The following is a 25,594-nucleotide window of genomic DNA, read 5'->3' as shown; positions in this document are numbered from 1 at the left end:
GAAGACTAACAGGAGAGGAAGCTGAGCAGGGCTTTATCCCGACAATGGGGCAACCAGGGGAGGATTCTATCCTGAGGACCAACTTAAGCAGATTGACATGTTAGAAATACTGCTTAAGATTGTAGGGCAGAATACGGATTTGAAGGTGGCAAGGGGCTATTTCGATTGTTTACCTGTGAAACAATGACTTGTGCATGGAGAGGCAAAATGGGGTGGGAGAAGGGTTAATGAGAGAACCTGGTGGAAGAGGGAGTGAGTAAGAAAGCAAGGAGGAACCCAGAAAGACTAACATGGCCTTCCTGGCCATGCCCCACCCAGCCCCGTCCACCTCTCCAGCCTCTTCTGACACCACATTCTGCCTCCTGCGCGGCCCTCCTGCTTGTTGGCCTTTTCGCTTCTTATAGATTTCTCTTCCCACCACAGAGTCTTCGCACAAGCTCTTTCCTCTGCCTAGAATGTCCCCATCCCCAATTTGCCTGATTAAGGTCTAATCATCCCTCTGATCTCAGCTCAAAAGTCCTCCCCCAGGGAAGTCTTTCAAATCAAAATTACAGCCTTAGTTTTTTGCCTTCCTAGGACTAATCACGTGTCAATACAGACAGTCCGCAATTTACAATGGTTTGACTTTTGATTTTTCAGCTTTATAATGATGTGAAAGCAATACACATTCAGTAGAAACCATACTTTAAGGATCTATACAACTGTTCTGTTTTTCAGTAGAGTATTCAATAAATTACATGAGATATTCAATGCTTTATTATAAAATAGGCTTTGTGCTAGATGATGTTGGCCAACTGTAGGATCATGTACATGTTCAAAGTAGGCTAGGGCTGGGCGCAGTGGTTCACACCTGTAATACCAGCACTTTGTGGGGGCTGAGGTGGGAGGATCCCTTGAGCCCAGGAGTTGAAGACCAGCCTAGCCAACATGGTAAAACCCCGTCTCTACAAAAAATACAAAAGTTAGCCACGTTTGGTGGCGCACACCTGTAGTCCCAGCTACTCAGGAGGCTGTGATGGGAAGATCACTTGAGCCCAGGAAGCAGAGGTTACAGCAAGCTGAGATCACACCACAGCACTCTAGCCTGGGTGACGGAGCAAGACCCTGTCTCAAAAAATATAAAATAAAGAAGTAGGCTAGGCTACACTATGATTTAGTAGGTTTGGTAGGTTAGGTGTATGACATGTATTTTCAACTTAGGATATTTTCAACTCATGATGGGTTTGCCAGGACATAGCCCCACTGTAAGTGGACGAGCACCTGTAGGCGTCTCTCTCACTGGCAGCAAGCATGGCAGGTCCTGTGTGTCCACAGGCGCTGTGTCCTGATGACCAGCACAGGGCCTCACTTGAGGCAGGTGACCAACGTCAGCTACGGAAAGCAAAGAAGATGCCCATGTTTCTGACTTGGGCAACTGGGTTGAAGGATGAAGGAGGAAAAACAGATTTAAAGAAGGAAGAGAATGAGTTGAATTTACCTGAAGCTTGGGAAAGAGACGTAGATTTTGGAGCTGGCAGGTTGGCAATGGATGTTATAAGTATGGGAAAAAGTGTCAAGAAGAGATTGTGGAGAGAGAAAAGAGAGGCACCTACACAGGATAGAACTCAGAAAACACCAGGATCTTAAGAGACTGGTGAAGAAAGATAAACTGATTTTTTATTATTATTTGTTTAGAAAGGATTGAGTGTGGTGGCTCACGCTTATAATCCCAGCATTTTGGGAGGCTGAGGCAGGAGGATCACTTGAGGACAGAAGTTCAACACCCACCTGGGCAACATAGAAAGGCCCCATCTCTGCAAAAAATAATTCAAAATTAGCCAGGTATGGTGGCATGCTCCTGTAGTGCCAGCTACTTAGGAGGCTGAGGTGAGAGGATCACTTGAGCCCAGGAGGTTGAGGCTACAGTGAGCCATGATTGTGCCACTGCACTCCAGCCTGGGTGACAGAGATTCTGTCTCAAAAAAAAAAAAAAAAAAATTTAATAATTGTTAAGAATCATAAGCCAAAGGAATAGGGTTTCAAGACGACAGTAACAATGACACCACCAGTCACAGCTCCTGCCAGCAGCCGTTGAGTGTTTACCATGGACCAGGCTCACTCCAAGTGCTTCAAGTAAATTGACTCACAGCAACCTGCATCCCCATTTTAAAGAAAGATGAGGAGATTCTGCACTGAGGCAGAGCCACAGTAATAAATTAGATGCCTGAGAAGGGTCAAGAAGGTTGGAGACTAAGAAGAGACCACTGGATTTGGAAATTGGGAAGTTGCCTTAACAAGAAGAGAATCCACAAAGTCGAGGAGCACAACTGCAGGGTGCTCCGAGAAATGAGGAAGTGCTGATGGGGCCAGCTGTGGGAGGAGGAAAGAGGGAGGTTGGTGGGTGGCGGGGAGCTTAGGATCAGGGGAGACTGGGGTGGAGCCTGTGTTTTACTAGGCTATTCTGACTCCCAAGTCTTAGTCCTTGGAATGATTTCATCGTAGGGGCAAGAGGAAGAGTGAAGACTTCCAAGATTTATTTTGGTTGGATTGCATCAGGATCAAACTGCTTCATTACAATGGAAAGAAACGTCTTGAAATCCTGCTTTGACTGGCTTAGAGAAGCCAGCACTGTTTCTCCTTCTGTGTTTAATCATGTCTTCCTGTCACTGCAAGCACCACGGGCCAGCTTTGTGAGCCTATGACCTGTGTGTCCAGACAGGGCCCAAGTTCGGAAAGGCCCCACACTTGGTTTAATGCCCTGCTGTTGCCATCTTGAAATTCTTAATATTTATTGAAAAGGGGCCCCCGCATTTTCATTTAGCAGCTGACCCTACAAATCATGTAGCCGGTTCTAGAAGCCTGTTGGGTTCAGAGTGGAGATCTGGGACTAAGTTACTCCAAATAGCTGATCTGATAGTCTGAGAGCTGCCAAAGTGAACCCGGGTCCCAACCAGCACTGTCAGGCATAAAATTCCCTTCTGAGATAACCTTGAAAGTCTGGCCAGAGTGGTTAGCCACTCAGTTGTCATCATCTCAGTGCCATCAACCACCCAGGCCTGGCTTCGAGATCGGCTCTGCCCTCAGAGAGGCAGAATCTGCAGCAGGTAAGTGGGCAGGCTGGATCTGAACTGCCTGGGTTCAAGTCCCAGGTCTGCTGTTGACCGTGTGATCTTGGGCAAGTTACTAATCCTCTCTGTGCCTCAGCATCCTCTATGTAAAACAAGGTGGATCATGACAGCACACCTGCTGCCCACAGTGAGACCCATATGAGAGAATGCATTTAAAACAAAGCCCAGCTCATAGGGAGTCATGGCTGTTCTCAGCTGCTCTCATCACTACTGCTGTCAAAGTGGCCCAACAAAGAGGATAAACCCCAAAGTGGGGAGTTATTTCTCCTCTGAAGTCTGGAGTGGAATAGCAAGGAAAAGAGGGTGGGAAAAGAAACATTTTGAAAATAAAGTACTGGAACCATCTGCTCTCCTTTTATCATGTCAGCATTCTCACTCTGGAAATATCTGTCGTGCAGAATCAGCCTGAGCTCCCAGGGGCGCTGAAGCAGCAGAGAGGGCTATGCCCCGTCTTCCCACTCCAGTCTCCTTCCCCGGAGGCAAGCGCTTTTGTATCATGCACCTCTGAAGCCACCACCCCTGGCACCAGTCGGCCCTGCCTGTGTACGACCTAAGGTCCTTCTTTTCACCTTGGCAAGCGTGCACCTGGATTTTGTGTTCCTGGCACGGTGCACATGGAGAGCAGTGGCTGTGACAATAAGGGAGGTCCAGCTTGCCTTCTCTCTCTCCTTCCCCCTGGGGCGGATCCATCTGTCAAGCTGCAGAAGGAGTGTTTGCCCACTTCCCAATCCAGAACTGGATTCTGCATGCAGGACCTCCTGTCTGGAGTTACGGATGCCTTCAGTGCTGCTCCAAAATATTTATTGCACACCCCCTGCCCCCTTCAATTCTACGCCACTCACTCCTAGTCTGGGCGGGGGTCGGGGGGGAGTCGGGAGGGGGAGGAATCAGGGGCAGCTTGTGTGAACAAAGCCACTGCAGCAGACAGCAGCATCCTTCCTGCCGGAGAGAAGCGGCCGCCTTCCCCACTGATAACTTAATGACTCTGGCACATTTTCATCAGCCCAACTTGGAGCACACAGTGGGTATCTGAGCCAGTGGTTTCCGAGAGACTGAAAGCAGTGACTGAAGGCAATTACAGGATGAGCGTCCCAGAGACAAAGCCTGGGCCCTGGGAGTCACCAGCCAGTCACCAGCCGCATCTCATTCCCAGCTCTGCCCCGTGGCACTGACATACAACCCTGAGGACACCGCTTCCTTCTCGCTGCAGCTGGACTTCCTTATCTGTCACCCAGACCCCACCGTGTCTGTCATCTGCCGATGCCTCCAAGGCATCAGACCTACCATCAGGCAGCACCCATTCCCATGCAGAATCTCACAGCTCAGGAGGCAAGAATTCCCATTCCACAGATGACAAAAATGAGTCTGGGGGAGTTTAAGCAATTCTCTGGATGGCACAGCCAGAGTTTGAGCCCTGGTCTGTCTGCCCTTGAAGCATGTGACTAAAAGGTATGCTGGTGAGTCTCTGGTACTGCCTCACTCCCCACCCACCCCAACAGCCTGGGGCTGACTGGCATGGCCTGCTTCACCCATGCTCCCTTGCTCTCGGCAAGAAGGAGGCACCAGCAGGAGAACAGAGGGTGGGAAGAAAAACACATGGAGACTTGGGCCCTGCCCTGCTTGGGCACTGTGCTGTACAGGGGCTGTACAGGGGCCCACCTCCAAGGCTAGTCCTGCCTGGCTCTGGGAACCCTGTGTCTCCCCTGCTCCTTGGAGCTGGGGATAGGGAGGGCCTCCCGCTCTCCCTGTCAGCACCTTCATCTTGCCCACACCTTCATCTTGCCCACACCTTCATAATCACTCTGGCTTCAAATTCCCTTCCATCCAGCCCTTCTGAGTGGAATCTCACGTCCTGCCAGATACCATTTTGGCGCATATTCACACCCTACCAGACTGGTTCATAGAAGTTTGGGGCCACCAACACCTCCCAACAACCCTCCGTCTTCTCTCTGCAGAACCATCTGGGGAATGCAGGAATTCCTACAGCCAATTCCCCCAAGCAGGGAGAAGCCCCAGCTGAGAAAAGCCCTGTGTGACTCCCAGATACAAGCTCAGATCGGCATAAAGCCCAGGAGATACTTCCAAAAGCCACCTGCTTCAGACTGGTTACCCAGGGGACAGCTGTTCATCCCACAGTCACTGCAACTGGCCAGGCTTTTCTCAAAAGCCAGTGGTGGACTCAGCCCCCAGCTGGGCTTCTCCTCCCTCCCCTGCCCTTGAAGCTCAGAGGCCAGCAAACTCAGTGGCCTTCTAGAGACTGGGGGTCTGGTCCTGGGTCTGATACTAACCCGCTACGCACCCTTGGACAAATTCATACCTTTCTGGTTCTTGATTTTCTTATCTGCAGAATATGGGGGTTGGATCAGATGATCTCTAAGTCCTTTGCATTCTAGCACTTTACAACTCTCTGTTGTCCTGAAGCTATTATCTCCTCAACTGTGATAGGAAAATGATGAGGCTCCCAGGGGCTGGCTACACCCACCTCCCCCGACCCACCCTGCCCTCCCGTGGCTTCATACCTTCTTTCAGGCCACCCTTGATGCTTATTTTAAGCTGAATTCCTTTGGATGGAGACACAGGGGACTGGGGGTAGGGGTGGGGTAAAACACCCTGATTTTTCACAGCCACATTCCTTGGGGCCTGGCGGTGACCCAGGATCTGCCAAACTCCAGTGACCCAAAAGTCCTGTGTCTTCATCAAGGGACAGTGTCCTGCTTATTTTAGGAATTTACTAGATGTGAAGAAGAACAGAGAGAAGCAACCAGACTCTCATTTCAAAATATTCTATCACCTGATTTCTGGATCCTCAGCAGGGAAATGCAGAAACCCCTAAAACCAAAGCACTCCATGTGTTATGGGAACATTTCCTGCCCTGCTGAGAAGCCGAATAACAGAAGGCTGGTGAAGTCGGGAGTCTGCCTTCTTGGGTCAGCTAATTCGCATTGTGACCTTGGGCAAGTGACTCAATCTCTCTCAGCCTCAGTTTCCTCGTCTGTAAAATGAGGGCAATACAGTTTGTAGCTCGTGGAAGCGTGTGAGAATTGCAGGAGTTCATCTTCTTACAATGCTCAGCCCAGTGCCTGGCACACAGCACATGTTCAACAAACATCAGCTATTTTTGATCATTCATTTAACTTGATCAGACGACTCCCCTAGATTCTGACAACTCCAGCAGCTAGGGCACAGAACACAACTGGGGCCCCGGCTTAGTGTTAAATAAGTACCTTTTCTCGATTCGGCATAAAGAAAATAAATATTTATTGAGAATATCTATGAACCAAGCAGTGAGGTAATTGTTTTTACACGTTGTCTCATTGAACCCTCTTGGAAACCCACTAAGGTTAATATTATTGTCCTCACCTAACAGACCAAAAAACCAAGGCTCAAAGAGGTTTTGTGATTTGCCTGAGGTCATGGCTAGGAAGTGAGCTGGTAAAGATTCAAATCCTGGCTTTCTGACTCCAGAGCCACCTCCTTCCAACTGGCATCCCTTGCAGGGCAGTGTCTTGGATTCCTGATTCTAGAGAGTGCTGCATTAGCATGCCCTTAATTAGCTTAAATTAAGAGTGAAAACTAATTCTCTTTTCAATTTTACAATAAAAATAATTTAAATAATAAATGTCATTGTCAACATTTCTGGGGAAGGTAAAAAGAGAAAAGTCAAAAATCAGACCTGATGACACTAAGCTGAGGCAGCCCCCAGGCATCTGGGAATCTTGCTAGCATCCTGTCTCTGAAGATCTCTGTACACCTCCATTGCCAGGACATCAGTGCAGCCTCCAATGCTGAGCAGGCTTTATTTGTGAGTTCCAGGCTATCCAGTGTGATTCCCCACCCCCTGCCTGAGGTAGGCCTTCTTCCACCTACAATGTCAGTGTAAGTTCCTCAGTTCCTTTGAGGATACAACAAATGTCCATTAGCATCTGTTAGACGTTTCTGCCTGGATTCCTGCCATTTCTACCAACTCATATGTCAGTTTCATCACGCTCCCAAAATTACTTCCCCCCTTTAGGATATTCCAGTTAAGCCTCCCCTTGTGTCTCAACGACCCAAGTGCAAGATGTCAAGAGTCATCATTGCCACCTCCCTCTCTCCTCTCTCCTGCTCTCCACACCCTGTCCATCATCTGCCGGGTTCTGTGAATTTCTCTTTCATTAAGTCTTCCTTGTCTAGCCCGTCCATTTAACTCCTTCTATCACCACTATCCAGATTTCACATCTTCTCCTAGCTGACTAGAAAAGACTCTTCTCAGTCATCAGGCTTCAGGCTTTCCTCCCTGAACACCAAATCCTACAGATCAACCTTCCTAGAGATGTCCCCAGAATTGTCATGCATTACCACTGACCATGCAGGCCAACCTGTAAGCCAGGGGTCCCCAACCCCTCGGGCTACAGACTGACTCCTGGGCTGCACAGCAGGAGGTGAGTGGCGGGCAGGCAAGCAAAACTTCATCTGTATTTACAGCCGCTCTCCATCACTCACATTACCGCCTGAGCTCCACCTTCTGTCTGATCAGATTAGATCTCACATTAGATTCTCACAGAAGCACGAACCCTACTGTGAACTGCACATGCAAGGGATCTCGGTTGTGTGCTCCTTATGAGAATCTAATGCCTGACGATCTGTCACTGTCTCTCAGCACCCCCAGATGGGACCATCTTGTTGAGGGAAAACAAGCTCAGGGCTCCCACTGATTCTACATTATGGTGAGTGGTATAATTATTTCATTATATATTACAATGTAATAATCATAGAAATAAAGTACACAATAAGTGTAATGTGCTCAAATCATCCCAAAACCTGCCCCCCACCCCTGGTCCGTGGAAAAATTTTCTTCCATGAAACCAGTCCCTGGTGCCAAAAAGCTTGGGTACTGTGGCTCTAAGCACTTCAGCCTGATGTTCCCAGCAACCCTGGTCTAACTCTGTGCCCCCAATCTCCCTACCCACATGCTCTGGGTTAGTCGAGCTGACCCTTCTTCTTTCCTGGTTTGCACATCCCACATTCCCTCCTCCAGACATTCATCAACAGTTTGGAAGCACCACTGCTGGGGCTGGGCTGCAAGTTGATTCTGGCCTGGACCGTGCCCTCGGAAGGCTCACAGTCCAGCCTGAGGGAGCAGAGAAACAAATTGTCATCACATAATGTGGGAGGCAGCCTACCAGGAGGTATGCACAAGGTACCAGCAGCTTCCAGAAAGGGGGAGTGATAGTACGTGTGGTGGGGGAGAGAAGGAGAATGAGAGCGAGAAAAAAAAAAGAGAGAGATGAATGACTGGGATCAAATCCTGGCTCTGCCATTTATTCACTGTATGACCTCAGGAGAGTTAATTAACCCTTCCTCTCCCCAGTTTCCTTATCTGTAGGACAGAGATGACCAAAGCATCCATCTCACAGCACTTTTGTGGGGGTTAAAGAGTTAATATAGATGAAGCCAACAGAATATTCCAGATCTATAATGTAAGTCAACAAACTTCAGCATTATCATTATTATCTCTTCCCCCTACCCCTGGGCACACCCATCCACCCCTGGGGGCCAACATCAATTCAATCCATGTGCCCTAAGGGCCTTCTTGGCATCCTGGGGCTGCACCCTGTGACATAGCAGCCCCTCTTCGGGTGAACACTCCCTGCCCTGTTCCTTCAGTGCTCACTGTCCCCTCAATTGAATACCGCCCAGCCATGTGCTATCTCCTGTGCAATATCAGCCTTTCTCCTTCCAGGTATATTGGAGAAAGAGAAAATAAGAAGACCAAGGTGGGGAAACCTTTGTCAAGCACATGCCATGTGCAAAGCTTTTTATATACATCATCACAGTCAGCTTTCCCACCGTGCCCCATCCCCACACACACCAGAGGACACGGAGACTCCCAGCAGCAAAATGACTTTCTCGATGTCACAGATAACAAGCAGCAGAGCCACTCCAAAGTCAGGGCACATCCTGCTTCACCCAGCTCTCTGCAACCTGGCAGACCCATCAGGCTCCTTGCTTTCCTATACTCCCCACCATGACTCAAAATAAGAGAGATCAAAGGCCATGCACCAGGCCCTGCAGCCTCACAGTTGTACTTCTAGGAAACAATAAAGCATTACGCAAACGTATAGCTGGAACAGTGCTTTTAATAGTAAACAGATATTAGGCTGTCTAAACATCTAACAGTAGAACATTGAGCAAATTATGAGACATGTCCGTCACTGTGGCACATCTGTATAATAGAACACTATGCAGTCCTAAAAACTATGTCATAAAACCTATTTATTGACACAGAAAGATGTTCCTGATGCATCACTGAGTGGGGCAGAGGGGCATTAAAATGGTACGTATCATTTATTAGTCGTCGTGTGTGTGTGTGTGTGTGTGTGTGTGTGTGTGTGTGTAGACAGAGATAGAATTAATCCTAGAATGGAATACAGCAAAACAAAATCTAAGTTATCTCTTAGGAGTGAGATTATGGGTGACTTTTATTTTTTCCACTTTTTTTTTTTTTTTTTGAGATGGAATTTTGCTCTGTCACCCGGGCTGGAGTGCAATGGCGTGATCTCAGCTCACTGCAACCTCTGCTTTGCATATCTGTAATTCCTGATTATTCTGCAATGAACAAATACTATTTCCATAGAAAAAGTTATTTTAAAAATAATAAAAAGCACCTCTACAATTGTTAATATCTACCCTGTTATGGGTCATCTTCACAGAAATACGAATTGTCACGAGGTTTGCATCAAGAAACGGTTAGTGGAGAACAAGGTTGTGACCGAATAGAAAATAACTCCAGAGGGTGTGGGTCACAGCCCAGAGAAGACAGGTGTAGGTTAGAAGGTCAAATGCCAAGATGAGAGCCCTGGAGGAGAGGAGGCGGAGATAGGAGGGTCTAGGGACAGCAAAGAGAAACTCTTCCTTCTCCCCAGCCCTGCCTCTGGCCGGTCCTGCCAGAACACCTGCAACCTGTGTCCATGACACAATGGCATTTAAATATTTAAACAGACCCAGCTTTGCTGGAACAATGCACTCAGTCTCCAGGGATCAATCCCATGCCACAAGCCTCACTCCACAAATCAAGTTTCTGAGGGCACCGAGACTTTCCTACCCTCCCCCATCACACCCCCATCCAAGGACCTGCAAGACAACTGAGTGATGAGCCCGGTTTCCCTTCAGCAGCAAAGGCAGCGAGCCTGAAGGCCGCGTTATTGGCTTTTCCACTGCAGCTTGAAGCGAAAAGCACGTGAGCCTTAAAGAATATGGGCCTTAATGCCCTCAAAAAAAATTTTTTTTTTAGCAAAACTGCAAGAGTCATCTAACTCCCCTGCTGCACTTGGTTAGGGGTAAAACCAGGGTAGTTTGAAAGAGGTTGATGTCAAGCAGATTTTCTAGGACTGCCTTGGGTTCAAGCTTTTGTCTGTCCAATCCGCAGATCCACCCATCCCATCGCACCTCTTGGCCTGTGGTACAGTTTCCCGTGGCATTCCCCAATCCGCTGCTGCCTTCATGTCCTCCAGACATCTTGCCTCCCTAGTAAAGAGCATCATTGTTAAGCTGCTGCCTGGGAAGAAAGGCGCCACTGTGCGGGGAAGGAGTGCTGATCAGGGCAGTCCAGAGGCCCAAGGGAGGAGCCATCCCCTCATGGATAAAGGAGGAAACCAGTGCCATAGCGATTGAGGTGTAGAACCAGGACTAGACGTCCAGCCTGTTCCTCCCATCAGCCTGATACCCTTCTCTCTGAAGACTACCACCGCCAAAGAACAAGAGACTTTAGAACGGGAAGAGACCCTAGACCCTATTCTGATACTACCCTCACTGGGTTTGGCAACACACTCCCCGACTGGGTTTCTAGAAGGGAGGCAACAGGGTGAAGTGGCCACACAACTGAAGATGCACATCTGCGGGGTGGAGGTGGAAGAGAACAAAGACTTTGCTGAGACAGAGGCTGCCTTGAGAGGACCCACTCCTGGTGTGTCACACCGGACGGGACTCAGGAGTGAGTCATGCTTCTAGGAGGGCTTTAGCCACATCTATTTGCCTTTTGTCACTAATCTAGCCTAATGCCCTAGTTGGGGGGCAGTGATTTTAATAGATTTAAATTTAAAAGGCTGGAAATCATAGAATTCATTCCGTTCCACTCAACTGTAATTACTACCTGACTCCAGCCTGCCAGCCTGACGCCTAGAAACTGCCCGTCAACAGCGGCCAGGGCTTCACCTATAAGTAAGGTGTGCGAGCTCATTAATTAACTTTGAAAACGTTTTTTCTGCAGCCCTCAAGAGAACCAAACTCCAGGGTAGGAGAGCAAACTTAAGGGGCAGTTAGTGTGGAAGATGTCCTAGGGTATGGCGGTTCTAGAGTTGAGGACGCTGGGATCATATCCCAGTGTTCGCATCCTAGATCCCAGTTGTGTGACCATGGACAAGGCCCTACACCTCTCTGAGCCTCAGTTTCTTCACAGTAAAGTGAGGTCAACCGTCCCTGCCTCTCCGGGTTGGTGTGGGGGTTTACAGAGATAATCCATGGGAAACACTTAGCCTAGTGCTCTACACACCCTAAGCACCCACTCACAGGAATTAAGACCATGATTCAGAAAACACTTTGAGGAAAAAAGAAAACTTCCCACACTGCTTCCCTTGTGTCTAGCAAAAGGGCATATGCTGCTTTGCTTCTCCCTGCATGGCTAATGCTTAGAGACAAAATGTTCTCCCTGAACAACACATCGTCATCACCAACTTCTTTTCTATGATGTTTCTTAAACAAAGAAAATGGAAAAGTGGGTCTCTCATCAGGAGTTGGCTCCAATGACGCTAACAGAAAAATTCAGGCTTGGGAGCAATTAGGAAGAGGAGAGGCAAACTCTTGAAATGACTTTTAAAACTTTCTAGTAGCCCAAATCCAAAGATTCCTTCCAATACCTGTCCCCAATTACCATCCCGCCTATAAAATGGGGCTAAGGATACTGCTAGGATTTAAAGTGACTAAGTGAATGAAAAATCAAGTGCTGGATTGCTAAGTTGTATATCAATGTGAAATAAATGGAAAGAATAGATTCTAAGGAGACCAACTAAAATACTGGTGCAAGCCAGTGGCAACCTGCCTGGAGAATTCCTGGAGACTCCAGAATGTCCAGATGCAAAAAGCAGGGAATAATAAGAGCTGAGCAGTCGGGAGCCAGAAGCCTTCATGTTTAAATGAAGTAGACTCATCACTGTCAAAAGCCAGTATACGCAAGAATCCCCTGAAGAGCTCTCAGAAAATGCAGGCCCCTTGGCCTTCCCTTCAGTGATTCTGATACAGGAGGTCTGACGTGGGGCCCAGGAGTCTGAATTCTAAGAAGCATCTAGGCATTGCTGTGCAGCTGGTCCAGGTCTACACTTTCACAAACACCAATAGTCTTTTCCACAATGTCCTATCAGTTGCTTTCTTTGTGCATAAGAACACGTTTCCTTAGGCAAGAGATTAAAAGAGAAGAAACAGAACTTTAATCCTTAAGCTTGGTAAACTTTCAAGGTAATTAAAAGAGACTGGTTACTTGCTGGAAAACAAAGTATTCATACATCCATACACCATGGATTGAGTAAAACATCAATCACATTCAGGTGATTTAACATTTCTCTGAGATGGAAGAAATTCAATGACTGAGTGAAAGGCATCAGGCAAACTCTCTATCACCTGGAGTTAGCAGCTACAATAATATTCCAGCCACCCATTTTGAAAAGGAAGCTTGGAGGAAGAACACATAGGACCACTATCTTCAGGAATGCATTCCAGGAAGGGTTAAATAAATCACATCAGAATATAGCCTATTACCACTCCACATAAACCCAGAAAGGGGTTGGGGTCCAAGGTGATCTAATATTTTCATAAATAACTCGAAAGATGGAGTGGGAATTATGCAAATCACACCATAGATGATACAAAAATGGCAGGGATGGCAAATCTGTGGAGAATGAAATTTAACTACTGGGCAATGTCTTTAAATTTGCCTTTATTGAATCTTGTATATTGAAGTCACATATTATTGGATCTGTTTTTTGAGACTCAATGGGACCAAATGCAGGTGATTTATGGAAGAAGGAATAATCAAATGCATAAGTAGAAAAGAGCATGCACCTGGAGAGGCATCGACACCAGGGCTGGGACGGGCTCCAACTGGTAAGTTGTTGAGAGGGTGGACAGGGCATAAATAAGGAAATACGTCTGTTGCTCTTTGAGCCACCTGGACTTGATGCTGCTTCCTAGGAGTGTCATGCTTAAGTGTAGACCTGGAAGGGAATTCCGAGCAGGGTGCCATAGAGACTATGGGGTGGGGTCCTAAGTCAACCAAGAACGTACGGGATGTTCAGAAGGTCTCCCAAATGGACAAAGCCCTAATGTGCCTATTCGTTGGGGGAAAATGCGCAAACGACAAGGGGACCTGTAGGAGAGAAAATTTTCAGCTCCTATTAAGGAAAAACACTCATTCGAAGCACAGCTGGCATCTTGGAAGAAAGGGCAGCTTATGGTAACACCATCCCTGGGGACCCCTCGAGGAGGTGGCCAGACACCTCTCTACTTAGGATGCATTAGAGATTATTAAAAGCACTCCTTGCCCAGTTTGGGGGTGGGGGGGTGGGCCTCATGACCTCTCCAAAGGTCATTTCTATCCCAAAGGATCACATGTCTGAAGGGCACCAGATAAAAATAAAGTCTATTAATCACCGAGCTGCCACACAATTTCCTAAGACAGCCAGAACAGAGAAGGGCAATCGACGGTGGCCCCTGCTCCACCGAGAGAGGGAGAGGAGGCAGCACGCATGCGGACAGAGCCAAGAAAGCAGCCACTGAGACTTCCAGAAAGCCTGCCATCAAGTCTCCCAGGCACTACAGGGCACAGAGAAGGCGGGAGAGAGCCTGCGGGGAGGGCATCGGGAGAAGCCAACGGCACTGAGAGCCCCGAAACGAAGCCACGGGGGCTCAAGAGAGAGCGCGTGATGCAAGTACTTTGCAGAAGAGGGGTGCCCAGTAAGAGAGGGACGCCCCCAAAGGGCACTTCATGGAGATGATCCACAAGGAGGCAGAAGTCAGAGGCAAAGGTGGGAGGAGAGGAACTGGGAGGGGGTGAAGTCGGAGAAAAGGGCACACAGGTGTGTGTGTCTGGGAGTCCATGGGATTATGATTGGCTGGGAATCCAGTGAAAGCTATAGAGATAGAGCAAAAAGGGATCTCACTGTCTATGGTAGCAGACAATCACATATGAAGATAAAGCATTTTAAAAGAGGAACAAAGGGCTGGGCATGGTGGCTCACACCTGTAATCCCAGCACTTTGGGAGGCCAAGGCAGGGGGATCGCTTGAAACCAGGAGTTCAAGACCAGCCTAGGCAAGACCCCGTCTCTACAGAAAATTTTTAAAACTTAGCCAAGTGTAGTGGCACTGGCCTGTAGTCCTAGCTGCTGGGTATGCTGAGGCAGGAGGATGGCTTGAGTCCAGGAGGTCAAGGCTGTAGTGAGCTATAATCCTATGACTGCACCCCTGTACTCCAGCCTGGGTGACAAAGCAAGAGCCTCTCTAAAACAAATAAATAAAAGAAGAATACAGTAGCAATGCCCCAGTTCCAAAGCAGTTGTTGGCATTCTTGATAGATGTGCTGGTCAAGCCAAACACAGCTGGAAAACCCAGGGGGGTCTGAGGGCCCTTCCCAGCCCATGGCCTAGAGCCAGTCTCTCAAGGGTCAGCAGGCTTGGGCTTCTACCTATCAGAGCGAAACTGAACGCCATGTAGGAAGCAAGACCCAGGCCAAGGTAGGCACTTCCTGGTGCTGCCAAAAGGCATCAGACCCCATGCGCTGCTCCCTCCTCATCCTGGATTGTAATTGCTTTGGGATGGAAACGTTACCTGCAGGAGTTGTCTCGAGAATGGCATCTGCACGGAGTATTAAGCAGCCAAATAGGGGTCATGGAGTTTGAGTTATTCTAGCAAAATATTCTCCAATCAGCTGTCACCCCATCGGACACAGAACAACTTTTTGAAATCAAAAGAGGCCACTGAACAGGGAGACAAAAGACACCACCCCCAGCCCGCTCCCTGGGTGCCCCCCTCACCTGGCTCTCTCCCTGCCTTCAGGGAGACTGCAGACCCTGGCAAGATAGGTGGGACACCCAGAGGGAGCCCCGTGCCAGGGTCCAGCCTCGACTGTTTCACTGCCATCCTCACTGCAGCCCTTCCCCCCTGTGGCAAAGCTCTGCATCCTCAGAGAGGAGAAGATGGCAAGCAAAGATCATTAGGAGTGTGGTGGTGAGGGCTGCCCTCCCATGGAATGAGCAAATGGTACCCGGTACCGTGAGAAGATGACTAGGGCACATGTTTTCAATCCGCCACTCAGTGCTCTGCTGTCTGGAGCTGACCACATCCCTCCTCAAGCTGCAGGTTTCCAGAGGTCCACCCACTGCCCTGGCTCCCTGCAACTCGCCTCCCGTGGGCTCCCTAGCTCTGTCTGCAGACCCTAAACTCAGGAGCCAGCCAGGCAGTCACTTGTCCAAAAGATGTTTCTGAAGCAAGCAAGAAAGGCTGGAGATGGATCGAGGGCCATTTATTAAAGTAAGTCATCGTCATAGAAAGATTCATAACTTGCCCTACCTAGGACAGGAGAGAAAGAGGGAAAGGAAATTAAAGGGAAACAAATGAAAAGCCACGACGAGCCAAGTACCTTTGTCGGAGGGTTTTGAGTTATGCTTTTGTTTGTAACTCTCTGAAATACAGAAAGAAATAGAGGATGAATCTTAAAGGAGACAGAGCGTGAGAGAGACAGCCAGAGGAGAGCCACGCAGGAGGCATGGCAGGAGGTGGGGGCACAGAACTGAGGGTGGGGGCCACCCCGGCTGGCTTCCCCTCTGCAGAAACCCCCCCGGAGCAGCAGCAGCCCAAGGAAGTGGTGACTGCAGTGGAGGTGGCAGGCGGGTAAGCTGGGGTGCGGACAGAGAGGAAGAGGCGCGCACACACTGAGGCTGGCAGGCGGACGGCCAAGGAAGCACAGGGAAGGGGGGCCCTGGGGTCAGGGGCAGAAGAAGGGAGGTGGGACCGGCCCATACTTACTGTCACAGACGTAAGGTTTGTCGTGGTCTTCCTGAGAGGCGGCGTCGTGCCTCCTCCTGCCCCCCGCAGAGCCACGAGCCTGGGGAGACATTGGGGTATGGGATGCTTGTTACCACGGTCATCACTACGGCTCTGGAGCATGCTCTCTGCAAGCTCCTTACACCATCTTCATCCCAACTTTTGTGCCAACACCAGTCCCATCTTACAGGGGAGGAAACTGAGGCCCAGAGGTCAGGCGACGCATGCCCCAAATCACTCAGTTGCTCACCTGTATCATCTCATTAAATCTTCACAACTCCAAGAGGTGGTTTCTACTAGGGTCCCCATTTTACAGACCAAAGGACTGAAGCGATAGAGAGGTTAAGTAACTTGCCCAAAGTCATTCGGCTATTCAGGGCAGCCGTACTGAAAAGTCCTCCCCTACCAAATTCCCACACACTACTGTGCCACTGAGGCCGCTTCCTCCAGCTCCTTAGCCTCCTAGCCTCACTGACACCGCTGAGGATGACAACCTCAGGCCCCTCGGCTGACCAGCTGATGCGTGTATCAGGAGCAAGGCCTGACAGGGGCAAGGAGGCATAATTGCAGTTGTCTTCCTAGGTTCCTGTGTCCACCCCCCAGTGTCCCAAGAGCCAGACTCTCCTGAAATCCAGGTCCAATGCACTAGTGTAGATAAAGGGGAGCTCCTGCCACCACCCCAGGCTTGGCCTACTCAGTAGGGGTGGGCTTTGGCTAATGCCTCCCTGTGTGGTCTGCCTTGGGCCTCCAGCCAGTGATGAAGACCTTGACCCTCATGGTCTCCTGGGCTGGACTTCTGATACCACCAACCTGTGTGAATCTCCCAGACAGGGTCAGCATGACCCGGGGTGGCAGTGGAATGAGCTCTACCTTCAAGAATCAAAGAGCCCAGTCAGAGAGGTTGCTGGCAGCTCTGCAGCACCAGGGCGGTGGTGACAAGAACACGGCGAGGTTTATTTTTAAACCTTTGTAAGTCCCACACTGGTCACGTGTGTCATTCTTTGGTAATGAGTAGCAGTCAACTCCCAACCATGGAAAGGGCCTGTGGGGGTCTTTGGGGACAGAGAGGAAGGGGCAGCAGGTGAGGAATGAGACCTGACAGCAGCCTGGGGTCCAGGGGAAATGGGGCAGCCCCTGGGGCCTGGCTTGGAAAAGTGGCCATGGGGACTTGGTGGTTGAAAGGCCTGGGATACTCTCACACACACGCTCACACTCTGTGCACACACACTCCGTGCACACACTCACTGGGGACTTCACAGTGGAAAGGCCTGTACCCTAGGCCTGCAACACACACACTCAGAAAACACACCCACTTCCCAGTCAACACCACCTGCCAAGCTACCACCTCTGTCACCTCCTCAGCTTGTCTCTCTCCAAAACAAATTCCACTTCCTCCCTCCCTCCCACCGGTTTCCCTCCCCACCTCACCCCTGCAGCGCTAACAGCCAGCAGCCCTCCTCCCTTCGCCCTCATTACTCAGAGTTGACCCCAAGAGGGATCTGTAGGCTCTGGCAGTCACCCCGGGCACTGACAGGCCTCCTGCCTGCCCGCACTGCCGAGGGTGGTCACCCTTAGCTGCCCTCCCCCTCCGCACCCCTCTGGGAAGCCAGGGACAGCTTGACATGTAGCCCGCAGCCCTGTCACAGCCGCCTCTGAGCAGGTGAAAGCAAGTCAAGCAGAATGACGAGGCAACAGCAGACTGGGGAAGGGGCTCTGGGAGACTAAAAATACCTCCGGGGGAAGGGGAGGAGTCGAGCAGAACTGGAAGCATGAGGGCTTCTGGGGGAGCTGCCAGCAGGAAAGGGAGGGTGCTGTGGGAGCCAGGTTTTCATCTCCTGCAGCAGGGCTGACCAGCAGAGTGACTCTGTGTGCCATACTCCCTTTGCCTCAGTTTCCTCAATGGCAAAATGGGGATCGTGTCTATAGGGCACTGCGAGGAACATGCAAGGGACTCTTTCTGAAGCAGTAACACTCTTAGGGTCCCTCAGAAGATCTCAGGTTTGGAAACTCAGAATCCCACTTGTCCTGCTCAAATGTCACCTCCTCAGAGAAGCCCTCCCTGACCAACTTATATCCACTCACACCCTCTCCATCGTTCTCTTTCCCCTCCCGTTTCATCATGGCACTGAGCGCTGTCTGGCATTAGATTATACCTGTGTTGGTTTATAAGCTGATTTTGTCTCCCCTACATGGAGAGACAAACATGGTGAAGACCATGTTTATTGGGGCCACCACTATTCTCAGGACCTGGCACCGGGCCAGCCACATAAGAAGCACTTAATAAACATTTGCCAAATAAATGAATCAATCAGGCAGGCAGCGAGTCAGTCACTTCTGGTTCTTCTTCTTCATTTTCTGTATCCAAATATTATTGTTTCTTCCTTCCAAGGCCATCTAGGCTTTGCATTTCCTTTCCATTGCGCACCCTAGTCCAGGAGCTCATCAACTGACCCCTGAGTGGGTTCAAAGAACCCACTCAAGGGGATCTACCTCCACATTGCCCCCTAGTCCACCCTAACGGGGGATCTACCTACACACTGCCCCCCTAGTCCATCCCACAGGACTTTCAGACCATTAGACAAAAGGATGAAAGACAGGAGCCCATGGTCATAGGTTCATGCATTCACACGTTCATTCAATCATTGCCATCTACAACCCACTTACACAGCCAGTGGCAACCTAGTGCTGATCCCCTCGGGTTCAGCCCATGATCACGCTCTCCTCTGCCCATGCACATCTGATCCAGGCTTTGCCCTTGCTAACCTCCACTCCTCCAAGAATCTTCCTCCCACCACAGTAAGGAGTGAAAAGAGCATCCGCTTAAAGTCAGATAAGACACAGGTTGAAACACCAGCTACATGTCTTGGGCAAGTTACTTCTCTAAGCTTTAGTTTTCTCAACTGTCAAATGAGCACACCAACACCTATATAGCAGAGCTGTTGAGGGAGTTTGAGCTGAGAGTGTGTGAAACCACAGGGGACAGCACTAAGTCCACAGGAAGCACTCAACACAGTATTTCCCCCCTCCTTGCCTAGGTTGATCTCTCTCCTCTGAACTCCTGTTGCCTTTGGTTAGTGCACAGTCATGCACCTGCTGTTTCTAATGGTATCATGGGTATTAGCATCTTCTTCCCAGTTTGATTCTAAGGTCCTTGGGGGCAAAATGGCATGCTATACTTTATTATGACCCCCTAACACTTAGCACATAGCATGCAAAGCTCTTTTGCATATAGTAGCTCAGTTAATTCCTACAATACCCCTATGAGTTAGACCAAGTAGTGTTATGATTCCTATCTGGTCCTTGACCTGTCCACAATCCCAGGGCCAGTAGAAGGAGCAGGACCTAGGTATCCAGGCTCTGTTATAGAAAGCTTTGAAGCTGACCAGCCAAAGGAAGCCAATCCTCCTTCCCCCAGAACTGCCCACCCTACTCCCCTCCTCCCTACCCCTATCCCTACACTGCTGGGCCATGGCAGCCATGAGTGTACCACATGGCCCTGTCCCACTGGCCACAGTTGATTGGCTGGCTCAGGAGTAGTCACCTGATCCAAGCTGGGCCAATCAGATTCTACCTCCAAGGAGTTTGGAATTAGAAAACAGTGACCCTAGTTAGTATAGGCCACTTGAACTGAGGGCCCATACATTCAGGAGCCTTATGGGGCCATGTACTCATGAAAGCAGGAAGAATGAAGGAAGGAGAAGTAGAGGCCAGAAACTACCTGGGTTCCTTACTGTTTCCCAACGCTAAGTCCCTGCCACGTTCCTGCTCTTCCTGTGGTTTGGATCTTCAAAGGTTGCTCAAATTTGGGGCAGTGGCCTGGCAGCTTTTCAAATGCTTCCCATTTTTATTAAAGCTGAAAGACCCTTGACTAGGACAGACTCGGTCCTAAGCAGAGAGCTAGATCTTCTATACCAGTCGTTCTCAGTGTGGCCCAGGAATCCTGGGGGATCCCTGAGTGTCCTTTCAGGGACTCTGCAGTGTCTAAACTATTTCATAAGAGTCCTACAAGATGATTTGCCTTTTTCACTCTCACGCTGTCATAGGCGTCCAATGGAGTCTTCCAGAGGCGAAGTGACATGTGATGATGCTGTCACTGTGTGTGTATTCTCTAGTTTAAAATTTGTTTTATTTTTCTTTTAAATCTTTTTTATTGGGCCACCTCTTAAATCACAATAGGTGTAGAGAGACTCCCTTTTTAATTTCTAAAATGGCAAATACCATTAGTGATATGAATATTACTGGTTATAACCTGAATAACAGCCTTTAGGGGCTCTCAGTATAAGGAATTCCTGAGATCAAAAAAATTGAGAACCACTGCTCTACGCCCTTGCTTTCTTTTTTTTTTTTTTTTTGAGACAGAGTCTTGCTCTGTCAGTGCACGCTGAAGTGCAGTGGCTCAATCTCGGGTCACTGCAACCTCTGTCTCCCAGGTTCAAGTGATTCTCCTACCTCAGCCTCTTAAGTGGCTGGGATTACAGGTGCGTGCCAGCTCACCTGGCTAATTTTTTGTATTTTCAGTAGGGACAGGGTTTTACTGTGTTAGCCAGGATGGTCTCAATCTCCTGACCTCGTGATTCACCCGCCTTGGTCTCACAAAGTGCTGGGATTGCAGGTGTGAGCCACCTCACCTGGCCTGCACCCGTGCTATATGAAGTGTAGTCCTGACACCAGCAGTTCCAGCATCACTTGGGAGCTTATTAACAAGGCAGGAGTTCAGCCCCCACCCCATGGACATACTGCATCAGAATTTGTATTTTAACAAGATCCTCAGGTGCTCCATATGCACATAAAGTTTGAGAGGCACCTGAACACCATAGTACATAAATACTTCATGATTGACTGATAATTGATTAATTGCTAATACTCACATGGATGACTCACAAGAATCTCATGAATTTTAAAGAGCTTTGACTTCTCGGGCTGAAGTTACCATAGACACAATCATTAATTGTTGGGCTTCCCTCACTGCTCAGAGAATACCCATTATCAAAGTTCCGAGAGTTATGCCCTTTGCTTGCATCCTCCTGATAATATCTAGGCAGTATGAAGCACTCGAAACTTACTGATGAAGAAACTGAGGCCCAGGGTACTTATACAATTTGGCCGCCATCACAGAGGTTACCTAATTCACCCAGCGTGTAGTAAGTGGTGGAGCTGGGATTTGAACTCTCAGGGTCTAAGTTCAAATAAAGCAGAGCCTATTCTGTAGCTACCTTAGCCCTGGCCTCCTCCGTGAGCACACAAAGCACCTGGGGGCTTGTCAAAGTGCAGACTCTAATTCTAATTAGTCTAGTGTAGAGTCTGGGCTTCTGCGTTCCTAACGAGCTCCCAGATGATATGAATGCTGCTATCCAGAGACCACACACAGAGGTGGCAAGACTTAGACTGCCGCTAGGTTCTGACAAGAGAAATGGACATAGTTGTTCTCCAGTGCCAGCAGTAGCTGGAATATACCACTTTAAAGGGTGGACAATGAGCTGGGCATGGTGGCTCATGCCTGTAATCCCAGCACTTTGGGAGATGTGGACAAGAGGATCGCTTGAGGCCGGGAGTTCCAGATCAGCCTGAGCAACGAGTGAGACCCCCCATCTCTAAAACATAATAATTATAAAAATAAAGGGTGGGCAAAATAGCTGAACTGAGGCTGTGAGTGCAGCAGCTTCACACACCCCAGCACAGGAGGCTTGCCCACAGCCTTCTGGGTCCTTCCATGGCTCCCCCCATGGGTAACATGTCCACAGTGTCACTGTACAACATGGAGCCATTCAGCTGCTGCTTGGCCAGTATCTGGTGGGCCCAGAGCCAGTCTAGGCTCCATCCAGCTCCCTCACTGTGTTTGGGCCTCTCTCATCTCCCCTACAGCTGAAATATGACTTTTCTTTCTCTTTTCCATCATTCAGTCATTCATTCAACAAGCTAATCATTGGCTATATGCTGGACCCTGGGCCAGGCATGAACTCAGAGGAGAAAGCACAGACCTGTGTTCAAATCTTAGCCTCTTCCTTACTAAGCTGAGTGACCTTGAACAAATTGCTTAACCCCCTGGGAGTAATAGACCGACTTATGGAAATGGAAGAAGTTCTGACCAATAGAAATACAATGTGAGCCACACTCATCATTTTAAAATTTCCAGCAGCACATTTTTTTTAAAAAGAGATAGGTGCAAATAATTTTAATAATATATTTTATTTAACAATATATCCAAAACGTGATAGTTTTATAATTTAATCAATATAAAAATTAATAATGAGATGTTCTGCATTCCTTTTTCATACTAAGTCTTCAAAATTTCATGTGTATTTTACATTTACAGCACATCTCCATTAGGACTAGTCACGTTTTGAGGACTCAGTAGCCACATGTGGCCAGCAGCTGCCATAATGCACAGTGCAGAAATAGAGAAGGTAATCTAAAGCACCTGGCACAAAGGCATCACTCTCTATGTGGTAGCTCTTGATGTACAGAGCCCATCACATTGCCTGGTTCACAGGAAGTGCACAGTAAATAGACATGGTTGCAGCGACTGCTGATGTTTTCACAGACACCAATTCATATCCACTGACTACAAGCTCAATCTTCTAAATGTAAAGTGAGGAGAAGGTGTGAAGAGGACCATTTCCCACACTCGAGTCAGTTTAGTTGGGGTGAGAGAAGGAAAGGAAGTGGGTCTGGACATGCACAGCTCTTTGGGAGTTCACAAAAGGCCCAGGAAGTCCAAGCTCAAAAGTCTCCTTTAATAATGGATTTCGATTTTCTTTTTAATACCCTCCCCTCCATGAATGGGTCTAGGCCAGTTTAGCAATGGCTGCAAAAATCATTAAGTAAAAACTTGATGAGGAACTGTATAAGGGAGAGATCAAGCTGATAACACTCAAATCTACTCATGAACTGAAACACCACTAAAAGCAGAACTGGACAGGATATGCCCCTGATGTGATACGAGAAGAACCGATCACCGCCGAGGAAGGATTTTTGCCTCCCCGCAAGAAATATCTGTACACACATACACAAACACACACACACAAATACACACATACACAAACACACACACACACACACACAAACACACACACACATACACAAACACACACACACACAAACACACACATACACAAATACACACACAAGCACACACATACACACATACACAAACACATACACAAACACACATACACACAAATACACACATACACAAACACACACACACAAACACACACATACACAAACACACACACGCATACACAAACACACACACATGCAAACACACACATACACAAATACACACACAAACACACACAAACACATACACGCAAACACAAACACGCAAACACACACACACATACACAAACACACACACACACAAACACACAAATACACAAACACACACGCATACACAAACACACACACGCAAACACACACATACACAAATACACACACAAACACACACATACACACACACAAACACACACGCAAACACACATACACACACACGCAAACACACACATACACAAATACACACACACACACAAACACACACATACACACACTGACATACACAAACACACACATACACACACACAAACACATACACACAAACACACATACACACAAATACACATACACAAACACACACACATACACACACATAAACACACACACACACACACACACCTTGAATCTAAGCAAGTTTCTAATCAAACTACCAGTTTTCGGGAAACACAGAGGATGGAGAAGACATTAAACACCACCCTCCCACCACTTCTAGAATGTGAGAAGTTCCACAAGACGAACAACCCAAATTCTTCAACAAATTCATGGCATGGAGAAAAAAAAATGTGTGTGGTGGGGTGCAATACAGAAGAGAATACAGAAGAGGTATGCTGTGGAATCCGAGAGACTTAAGTTTCAAACAAACCAACCATAAAACGGCATTTTCTGACAAAGGGGGAAATGATAAGGGACTAGACAGTAGGTATTATAATTATTATTTTATTAGGATAATGATATCTGTTAGAGACACACACTGAGATATGTGCCAGTTAAACGATAAGATGTCTAGAACTTGTTTTCAAATACTCCAGAAAAAAAATCAAACTAACATAAATCAATGAAAAGTAGGAGAAAAGAAGAGACGAGCCAAGGTAGCCGAAATCTTGCTAAGTGACGAGGCTGGTCCCAGCTGTACCAGAGGTGCACCATCAGAGAGCTGCCCGCCCAGCCCCCGCGCAGGCTGCACAGCCCCGCCCTGCAACAGGCTGGGCATCTCAGCTCAGTGTGTGCAGTACTGGCCGACGTGCAGCGGCCGCCTGGGAACTTGCTTCTAATACAGTATAAAGCCCTGCCCCGGAGCTCCTAAAGCAGAATTTCTGAGTGGGGTCCTGGGAACCTGCATTCAGTAAGCTCTCTCGGTGACACTAATGTCTGCTGAGGCATGAGAACCATGAGAGTGGAGAGCCCTGCCATGATTATCGTTGGCTGCAAACCCACAGAACGCCCAGGACTAAGTGCTTATCCATGGGAGGGCTAAGAGTCCCGCCAAGAGCCTGAAGGGGTGAGATCCTCAAGCCTGAGAGTTCATTCTCCAGGTGGACAGCAGCAGTTTACTTCTGGAGGTCCCCCTCCACCTGGTTATTGTCACATGCCCTTGCAGACCCCTGACGGCCACCACAGAAAGCCCCGTCAGGCGTGAACTCTAGATTCAACCTGAATACCTGGAAGTGCCTGACCAGTCTCTTGTTTTTATTCCTTCCACCTCGGTTTCCCCTCTGCCCTTCCGCAGGCTCTGGCTTTTTTCTTGTCCCATCCCAGGACCCCTGGGATGGTCTCAAGCCTCCAGAGCTCATGCCAAACCCACTGGGAGCCACCAGCTGCAGTCCCCTGCTACCCCAGGAAACTTACACTCTGCCTAATGAAGCATAACCCAAAAGCAGGTATCCTGACTCTATCATTCTGGGGTAGCACTAGGGACAAGGCAGGAAACGTCCAGCCTTCTTTAGTAACCAAGCAGTGGTGACAACAGGCACATTCTCCTCATCTTCCACCCTCACCCTGATCCCACCCTTCAGCCCTCCCCAGACCTCAGCACCCACTCAGGGCACCCCCTCTACTTCCGCTCCTCCCTCTTGGGATCAGAGCTGTTGTGGAGTTTTCTTCTTTGAGCGTTCTCCATGTCAGACCATGGCCATGATCTCCATCTAGCTGCAGTGGAGATCAGTATTTGGCCGGGCACCCCAGCCTCCCTCACCTCTTTCCTCGCTCATGTCATCCCCAACTTACCCGTCCTCTAGTCCTGTTCTTTCGCTTGGGAATATCCTCTTCTAAATCCTCTTCTTCATTCCCTTCTTCTACATTTTCATCATTTTCCAAAACCCTCTGAAATGGAAAAAAAAAAAAAATGGAAAAGGTGAGAAACAGAAT

The 25,594-nt window shown here is 48.6% G+C and overlaps 1 protein-coding gene across 1 annotated transcript in view; it reads right to left on the bottom strand.

Moving 5' to 3' along the window:
• The window catches only part of DPF3 (double PHD fingers 3), a 165,977-nt gene that overhangs the window by 79,041 nt on the left and 61,342 nt on the right, over positions 1-25,594 (bottom strand). Inside the window, exons 8-9 of the mRNA XM_030930823.1 lie at positions 25,454-25,549; positions 16,160-16,238 (exon numbers count right to left, since the gene is read on the bottom strand). Of these exons, the coding sequence (XP_030786683.1) occupies positions 16,160-16,238; positions 25,454-25,549 (175 nt within the window). The remainder of the gene's footprint in view (positions 1-16,159; positions 16,239-25,453; positions 25,550-25,594) is intronic.

The sequence above is a fragment of the Rhinopithecus roxellana genome, chromosome 5 (genome assembly GCF_007565055.1).
Source record: "Rhinopithecus roxellana isolate Shanxi Qingling chromosome 5, ASM756505v1, whole genome shotgun sequence".
Taxonomy (NCBI): Eukaryota; Metazoa; Chordata; class Mammalia; order Primates; family Cercopithecidae; genus Rhinopithecus; species Rhinopithecus roxellana.
Note: the sequence above shows the minus strand (reverse complement) of the source record. Positions and strands in the feature narration are given on the sequence as shown.